This window comes from Palaemon carinicauda, chromosome 21 (assembly GCF_036898095.1).
Source record: "Palaemon carinicauda isolate YSFRI2023 chromosome 21, ASM3689809v2, whole genome shotgun sequence".
Taxonomy (NCBI): Eukaryota; Metazoa; Arthropoda; class Malacostraca; order Decapoda; family Palaemonidae; genus Palaemon; species Palaemon carinicauda.
Window position 1 is genome coordinate 100,077,065 of NC_090745.1, and position 9,831 is coordinate 100,086,895.

At 30.1% G+C, this 9,831-nt stretch overlaps 1 protein-coding gene across 1 annotated transcript; it reads left to right on the forward strand.

Annotated features, from left to right (window-relative positions):
• The first annotated feature begins 2,592 nt into the window (after nucleotides 1–2,592).
• Nucleotides 2,593–8,999, forward strand: LOC137615356 (uncharacterized). The gene is made up of 4 exons (XM_068345170.1): nucleotides 2,593–2,756; nucleotides 4,476–4,545; nucleotides 5,292–5,384; nucleotides 8,335–8,999. The coding sequence occupies exons 1-4, from the start codon at nucleotides 2,628–2,630 to the stop codon at nucleotides 8,520–8,522; spliced, it is 480 nt and encodes a 159-aa protein (XP_068201271.1). The 5' UTR covers nucleotides 2,593–2,627; the 3' UTR covers nucleotides 8,523–8,999.
• Nucleotides 9,000–9,831: the final 832 nt, after the last annotated feature.

The window sequence follows — 9,831 nt, forward strand, 5'->3', positions numbered from 1 at the left end:
CTTTGAATAATACTTTGGTGTTTTGGTCTACTGAAATCAATAGACCAATTTTGATGGGCTCACTCTACCTTTAAAGGATGTTAATTAATCTAGTTTTACATCCTCGGTCAGATATTAAACGTATGATGTAAATTCTAAAACAGTATATTTACAGCTTCGGTGGCTAATAGTTGATAAAGAATCCATTATAGCAACCCATAAAAGAACGTCATTGATTAGTCTGGAAAGAATTCCAGGATGTAAAAGAAAGTATATTCAGAGATATCGGTTTTAAAAAGTCTTAAGCAGAATTTCCCCTATATAATCATCAAATTTACTCCTGTGCTCCTGTAACTCCAGGAATAGGCTTCTTTTACATTGAAACTGTACGTATAGGTCCCTGGTAATTATTTAGAAGCTATATTCCTTTCCATAGCAGTGAATTGTAACATTGGGAGTGGTGCCTAGTCCCTTAGTAGTTAAATATATAGGAACTAGCATCAATTAGATGTCGGAAATTCGTTCTGCTTAAGAGGATGAAATAACGGAATATAAAACACAATCATTTGTATCAGCCAAGTTAAAATAATAGTCTAAAAGATTCCTTGGCACTGATCTTATACGTGGAATGTGTTAACCTGTAAAGTGCATTCCAATTTCAACAACGTTCAAAGTTGAATGGGATTTACGAGAGTAATATCCCAAGAACTAGCGAGGAAATCTTAGGCATAAAACTTTAATAAATTCTCTGTATCCATTAAATTTTGATAAAAGAATAAACTGGAAGACCTTCCAATGTAGTTGGATCTTTGGCTTTTTTTTTAACTTACAGCCTAAGGTCATTGGCCAATATTGCATAAATAAGAGTTTCTACGGTAATAATCTATAATAAATTGCATAAAAAAGATGAATTTACCTTTCCAGTGTACTTAGCAAGTGTGCACACAGTATATATATATATATATATATATATATATATATATATATATATATATATATATATATATATATATATATATATGTGTGTGTGTGTGTGTGTGTGTGTGTGTGTGTATGTGTGTGTGTTTGTGTATGTATGTGCGTATGTATGTGCGTATGTATATACGGATTGTGTGAATATGGGTATAAAACTATGTGTAGGCACTCATAAACCCAATCCTTCCGTAACAGAAAACTAAGGAGAAAAAGTAGGCAGAATTTTCAGTTGCAGAACAATTTTCTGCCTAATCAGCACATTACTTTTCAAGCTATAAAGACAAGATATGTGGTTTACCCTAAAAACAAGCTCGTTGCATATACAGATGATGCTACTCTGTTTGCATCAATTCCATCTCCTGAATGTAAGTCTGGGATTGCTGAATCCCTTAATAAGACATCTAACTAAAATAAGTGTATGGTGCAAATTATGGGGCGTGAAGTTAAACCCTAACAAAACTCAAAGTATGATTTTAAGTAGGTCGAATACAGTGCCTCAACATCGAGATCGCTGCGTTAATAATGTTTCTTTAACTAAATAAAACTTAAAAATTATAGATATGATCCTTGATTGCAAATTTACTTTTGAGAAACACATTTGGTCTGTATGTTCTTCAATTGCGCAAAAAAAGGGCTTATTAAAAACAATTTTCGGTGATCACTCTATTCTTTGGAAATGTATTAATTCTTTCCTTCTACATTGTCTCGATTAGAGTATAGCTGCTGACTCTTAACTTAATTTGTTGAACAAAAATATGTAGTCTTGAATTCCTGCTCTGGATAAAATCTCTTTTACACACTCAGGTCTTCCCAGACTGTGCGCTGCACCATCCTGTACATAGTGCTAAGTATTCAGTTAGATCTAACAGTATTGCCATCTTCATTAAAAATTTCAATACTACGCAGTATTCTAGAACTTTCATTCCAGTTGTGACCAGATTATGGAATGATTTTCCTAATCGGGCAGTCGAATCGGTGGAACTTCAGAAGTAAACTTATAGCGGATGTTTTTATGTTGAACTAGCTGACATGAGTCTGTCTTCATGGTTTAAATATGACAGATCTATTTTAACGTTATTACAGATCTTAAGATATTTCATATTCTCTATTTATTACTTATCATATATAGTTTATTTCCTTTCTTATTGGGCTATTTTTCCCTGTTAGAGCCCTTTGGCTTATAGCATCCTGCTTTTCCTATTTGGATTGTAGCTTATTAATAATGATAATAATCATAATAATCTCACTCATGTAAAGAAGAACGAGTATCTGGATATATATATATATATATATATATATATATATATATATATATATATATATATATATATATATATACATACATATATATACATATATATATGTATATATATATATATATATATGTATATATATATGTATGTATATATATATATATATATATATATATATATATATATATATATATGTATATATATACATATATATTTCCGGCCACTCACAACTCTCCCCGTCCCTCGGGTAGGGGGAAACGGAGTAGCCATACACTAGTGAGAGGTGTGTGTGTGTGTGTGTCGATGTGAGTGTACATATCTATTTAAATATTTAGCCATCGCTTTTTGCCGGGTCACGTACACTAGTCATCATAATAATAAGAGTCGCATTATATCGGAACCTCTCCAACTTTATCATTGATGTTATCAAAGAGTTGTTCAATCTTGGGATATGCCTTCAGCGTCTACGCACTCTTCAATAGTTCCAGTGTGCACTCAATAATATATAGGCTACTTGTGTATTCCTTTATTCGTGGTGATCAGAGCAAGGTAAAAGTTAAAACTATATTGTTCATTGTTCTCATATATATATATATATATATATATATATATATATATATATGTATGTATGTATGTATATATATTTATATATATATATATATATATATATATATATATATATATATATATATACTGTATATGTATGTATGTATGTATATATACATATATATATGTGTGTGTGTGGTTGTGTGTGCTTGTACGGACCTATACAGACATATAAATTGTATATGTAAGTATATGAATATATATTTGTGTGTGTATGCATATGTATATAACATGTATATATAAGATATATATATATATATATACACAGTATATATATATATATACATATATATATATATATATATATATATATATATATATATATGTATATATGTATATATATATATATATATATATATATATATATAAACTATAAATGTTTTTATCTAAGTGAAAAGGAACATAGAAGAATTAATCCCACACATTTCATCCAATCGTTGAAGTTTTTGCTGGGTAGAATTCCTTTCACCTGCAAAAGAAAAATATAGAAACAAGAGCGTAATTATACTGAGCCACCAGAACACTTTTGCAAGTAAGATGAAACAAATGTTTAAAATGTATAAAAACTATCAGTCCAATTCTCTAAAATACAACAAACATCATTCTTTGAGTAACTTGATAAATTAATAGGTTTGGTGTGAGCTGTTCTCTAAATTTAACATGAAAAAATGTTGGATATGCTTAAGCATATCTAGCAGATTAGATAAGTTTAAACCGCCATTGATAGAGATAAGTTGTTTTTGTGGTAATCTAAGAGTTCTTGGACCATTGCATAATTTAAAATAGGCAATAATACACCGAAAAAAAAAAAAAGTATCCACTACTACATTCATCCACCAACAGCTGAATTTTGAATGAATCGTCTGTGTAGTAAAACTCTTATAACTTTGGTCGATTTATACCCCTATACACAAAGCTCATCAGAAGCGCGTCAAACCCCTTACACACTTCAATATTTATATTGCGCGCACTCTTATGCACCCTGGTTGTCAACGTCCTTCCACACAAACGCACATATTATTATTATAATTATTATTATTATTATTATTATTATTATTATTATAAGCTAAGCTACAGCCCTAGTTGGAAAAGCAGGATGCTATAAGCCCAAGGGCTCCAAACAGGGGAAAATATCCCAGTGAGGAAAAGAAACAAGGAAATAAATAAACTACGTTAGAAGTAATGAAAAATCCACATAAAATACTTTAAGAACAGTAAAACCATTAGATTAGATCTTTCATATGTAAACTAAAAACTTAAAAAAAGAAAAAAAAAAAGAGAAACAAGATAGAATATTATGCCCGAGTGTACCCACAAGCAAGGATATATATATATATATATATATATATATATATATATATATATATATATATATATATATATATATAATGTGTGTGTACAGCTGTCAGAAGTCTGCTTAGCTTACCTTAAAGTAGTATATCGGGATTAATGATGCCAACTGTACGGCTTTATAATTCATATCATCATAACTGGTATTATTATTGCTATCATTATAATCATTACTATTATTACTACTACTACTACTATTATTATTATTATTATTAGTAGTAGTAGTAGTAGTAGTAGTAGTAGTAGTAGTAGTAGTATTGTTATTGATAATCATTCTTTAATCAGATGATATTTATATGATATTCATTTTAGCAGGTTGAATTACACAACATGAATGCCAAAGCAGTTACCATCTTGCTCATAGTCTTCGTTCTTCATTCAGGTGCGTAATTTCATTATTGTACATTTTTAGCTTTATAAGTAGGACAACATCCAGGTGAATTTACTGAGGTGCCATTATATATATATATATATATATATATATATATATATATATATATATATATATATGTATAGCCTATATATAAATACATATATATATATATATAAATATATATATATATATATGTATATATATATATAATGTGTAGAGGTATATAAATAATATACTGTGTTTATCTATATGTATATATATATATATATATATATATATATATATATATATACTGTATATGTGTATATATATAATGTGTAGAGGTATATAAATAATATACTGTATTTATATATATGTATATATATATATATATATATATACAGATATATATATATATATATATATATATATATATATATATATATATATTTATATATGTACATATATATGTGTGTATATATATACACATATATATATATATTTATATATATATATATATATATATATATATATGTTAGTGTGTGTATGTGCGTGTAAATATATACAATATGATATATATATACATACATACATACAGGGAATGTATAGTGAGGGGGTCAAAACTAAAAAATAATTATGACTGTAAATGCTTAGTAAAAGAATTTAGAGAGGAATTTACAGTAAAAAGCTGTTGAACGTTGAAAGTGCTGTGTATAATCATAATTCAAAGGTCGTTCCGTGTAGTATTATAAACATGTTTTTCCATTCCCGCACAGGTCACTGCCAATACTGTCACACTGGAATTCAGGGAGCAACTATAGAATTTCCTTGTCCCTCGGAAATATGTCTGAAACACGTCACAACTTATGGTAAGTTTCTCTTGTCTCAATATAATTGGATTTTTTTTTTTTTTTTAAACCCGACCATTATTTGATAGGGTACACTCGGGCACGCCATTCTATCTTGTTTTTCTTCCTCTTGTTTTACTTTTTTTCAAGTTTTTATAGTTTCTATATGAAGTATATAGTTTAATGTTACTACTCTTAAAGTATTTTATTTTTATTGTTCATTAATTCTCATGTAATTTATTTATTTCCTTGTTTCCTTTCCTCACTGAGCTATTTTTCACTGTTGGAGCCCTTGGGCTTATAGCATCCTGCTTTTACAACTAGGGTTGTAGCTTAGCTAGTAATAATAATAATAATAATAATAATAATAATAATAATAATAATAATGAAAATAATATTAGTATAATAAAAATAATGATGATAATAATAATAATAACAATAATAACAATAATAATAATAATAATAATAATAATAATAATAATAATAATAATAATTATAATGAAAATAATAATAATAATAATAATAATAATAATAATAATAATAATAATATGCTAGCTAAATTTATGATGGTTTACATGTGTTGAGGGTTTTTTTAGCCCACTAACGGTCCATAGACCGCGTTAACTTCTATGTAATTTTTCCTTGAGTGTTTTCCATTTTCTGTATGAGGACTTTTTGTGGAGTCACTGTAACCTCAGTTTTGACTTGGTCGAGGTTCGAATCCTTGGCCGACCAGAAACTATCATTATAAAGTGAATTCTGCCTTGGGTCTCTTCTTGAGTCAGAGCGAATTCGATATAAAGATTCATGTATGGCTTATATGAATAAATGAAAATCACGAGTGAATGTGATAAATTATCATATACATGTACTGTATGCACGTATGATTGCATGCGATTATGATGATATATTATGGTGGTATTAACATCAATCAAGTAATTGCATAACTAAATAGAGTGTATAAGATATATCCGGAAAGGGAAATAAAATTGAAAGGGATAAAAAAGTATGTTGCTTCTGTATAAAAGGGGAATGTATTTTCATGTAGTTATAATTACTTTTAGAGCCACCCATTATTTATCATACCCAGGAGGTTGTATGACCGGGTTTGGATTTCCCAGAGAAATCAGAACAGACTGATCAAAATAAAAAAAAAGGTAGAGTTGGCCTAAACAAGGAATAAAGTATGCGAATTCCTATTGTGGAAAAATTCTGTGAAAAGTTTTGGGGATAAAAGGCAAAGGCTGTAGGGATGATTAATAATTAATGAATGCCAAACAGTAAATGTTTTTCTTTCCCTGCTGGTCTCTTCATTAGTCATGTTAAGCCATTTCGGGGCTGACTGTTGATTACTACCTATGAATGCCAGTTCCTCTGTTGTGATAACTCCTTCGACTATCTCCGTTGAAATTGGACATAAAAATGGCCACCATATCCCTAAAATCATTTTCAGTAATTTAAGAAGAACCAAATTCGAATATAAATTGTCCAAAAGAGGGAAAAAATTCCAATAAAGGGAGCCATTTAACTTGCTTTATGCTAATTAGATGAATAAGTGAATTTCTTAGTGTATAAGTGGGCATCAAATGCGTGGGTGTTGTGCCTACGTGATATTTATGATTTTAATGGTTGGTAAATAGATATGAGAGCTCAAAGTACAAGTTTGTGGGATAAGGCAATTGATCGTGAATAGAGTGGCTGATGTTTGCAGTTGATACGGTGTGAATTGATAAAAGTGAAGAGGGCTGGTAGAGGTTGGCGAAAGTTTCAAAATGCATGTGAAAAATATGAACATTGATTTTTATTTCACAGGCATTTTCCTTTCCCAGACAACATACTTCCACCGTTCATATTGAAATTAATTGTTCTATGTTTATGTCTTCATGCACTCTGAGTCCTAGCCTTGCTAGTGCCAATCCTTTTAACGCCCTCCTCTTAGAAAAAAATTAAATATATGGATTCTATTGCTAGTCCCTGCAGAATCTCTTCATTATTCCCCATCAATATTGTATTGTCATCTACTAGAGAGTTATGGGGTCCTTTGACTAGCCAGACGGTACTACATTGGATCCTTCTCTCTGGTTACTGTTCACTTTCCCTTTGCCTACACTTACACCTAATAGTCTGGCCTATTATTTACAGATTCTCCTCTGTCCTCATACACTTAACTACGCTGAGATTACCAAACAATTCTTCTTCACCCAAGGGGGTTAACTACTGCACTGTAATTGTTCAGTGGCTACTTTCCACTTGATAAGGGTAGAAGAGACTCTTTAGCTATGGTAAGCAGCTCTTCTAGGAGAAGGACACTCCAAAATCAAACCGTTGTTCTCTAGTCGTAGGTAGTGCCATAGCCTCTGTACCATGATCTTCCACTGTCTTGGGTTAAAGTTCTCTTACTTGAGGGTACACTCGGGCACACTATTCAATCTTATTTCTCTTCCTCTTGTTTTGTTAAAGTTTTTATTGTTTATACAGGAAATATTTATTTTAATGTTGTTGTATTCTTGAGATATTTAACTTTTTTTTGTCCTTTCCTCACTGGGCTATTTTCCCTGTTGGGGCCCCTGAGCTAATAGCATCCTGCTTTTCCAAGTAGGATTGTAGCTTAGCAAGTAATAATAATACTAATAATAATAATAATACTGCACATTATTTACTGTCATTTTTATCGTCAGGCAACTTTACACCTTCGTCTTGCTATCCTCCTACTTTCATCGCATCTCTGGCTATTGTAATGGTCATTTTCTTGGACAGGCCTAACATCTTATTCTACTATATACATATCATGCACAATGAATTTTCCAAAAAGAGATTGATTCTTAGAACATTTAATGCATCAATTTCTAAATGCAGATACAAATTAGTGTTATTATAAAACTATGAATGAATAAATGCTTCATATTTAGGAGTAAGTAATTAAACCTATAATATAAAATCTAACCTTTCAACCTTTACCATTTCTTATCAGACGACTCTCAAGCTATCATCTACAGCTGTAGCCAGCAGACTCACGAAGTAGGCTGCAGAAGAGACGTTGCTCCCTTTGGCTACATGGAAAACTGCTACTGCAAGGGCAATCTATGTAATAGCTCTGGTAACACAGCCTTAACAATTTATCTCCTGCTGGGATGTTTTTTCCTCAACAGATTTTTGTGATCCTTGAATCAATATCTGTCAGAGCAAAATTCCACTGCCAATCACAGAAAATTCCACTGCCAATCTGGGTCGTCCTTATGACGCTGTCACTAACTCATCCATAAGAGACATACAGTATAGGCCTGTGATAAAGTATCACGATTCATTTAAAATGTAAATTATATTTCTCACTCTTCAAATATTGCATCTCGTTAAATTTTCGCGAGAATATTTTAATAACTTGAAACAAAAATTACTAATGAGCCATGTCAATCAACCATGTTTATAAGCATGTGTAACTTATGTTATCCTTGTAAAAATCGATCATTGCGTAATTACCGAATTAATTACAAAAGACGTATAATGTGTCCCAATAAATTCTTTCTCATATTTTTTCTTCTATACAGTCACCTCGCTCATTTATTTTAAATTTTCTTATCAAGCATTGCATTTTCCCATTTTCAACACTACAAAGCTGAATATTCGGTTTTTTTTTTATTTTTATTTTAAACATATGCCCCAATAAACGTAATACAAATTACAATTTCTTGTTTCTTTTTCTTCAATAGTAAGTAAAATAAGAATCAGAAAGGAAGCTTATACTTTTTCATTTGTTCGGCTTATGAACTTCAACATTAAAGTCGAAAATAAATGAAACTTAGTAACACTCATTAGGGTTAATCTCAGACCTTTTAAAGGAAATGATAAGTGAAATCCCACTGTAAATTATTGGCGTAAAATGTGAATATAGTTATCAATTCTTTGTATGCCACATTTCAGTCACATATAAACTGTTGTATAGCTGAGGTACTTTTTATTACCAGCTCGTCTTTATTGCAGCAAATGTTACAACTTTGAATACTTGAACTATCAGATCTTCGCTTGGGACAACGACATTATGATATGGGAAAGTCTTCGGTTTATGAAGTTACTATGCATCTTTACCCATAACAACATTTAAAGTTTCCCAGTGGATACTTCATGATATGACTTTAAAAAATCTTAATTTCTTTACCCTACCAGGTTCTTAAATCTTGTCTTTTATTTTTATAGAAGACGCATTTTCTTTCAGGAATTTCAGGCCTTGTATAGATTTTTATTAATTCTTTCCAGGTCAGGTTTGCTTTTCGTACGATAATTGTCGTACATGTACGATTATTTTGGGTCCGGTACAATGTACGATATATACCTTAGGTATATATATATATTTATATATATATATATATATATATATATATATATATATATATATATATATATATATATGTATATATATATGTGTGTGTGTGTATATATAGTGATATATATACATATATATGTATATATATGT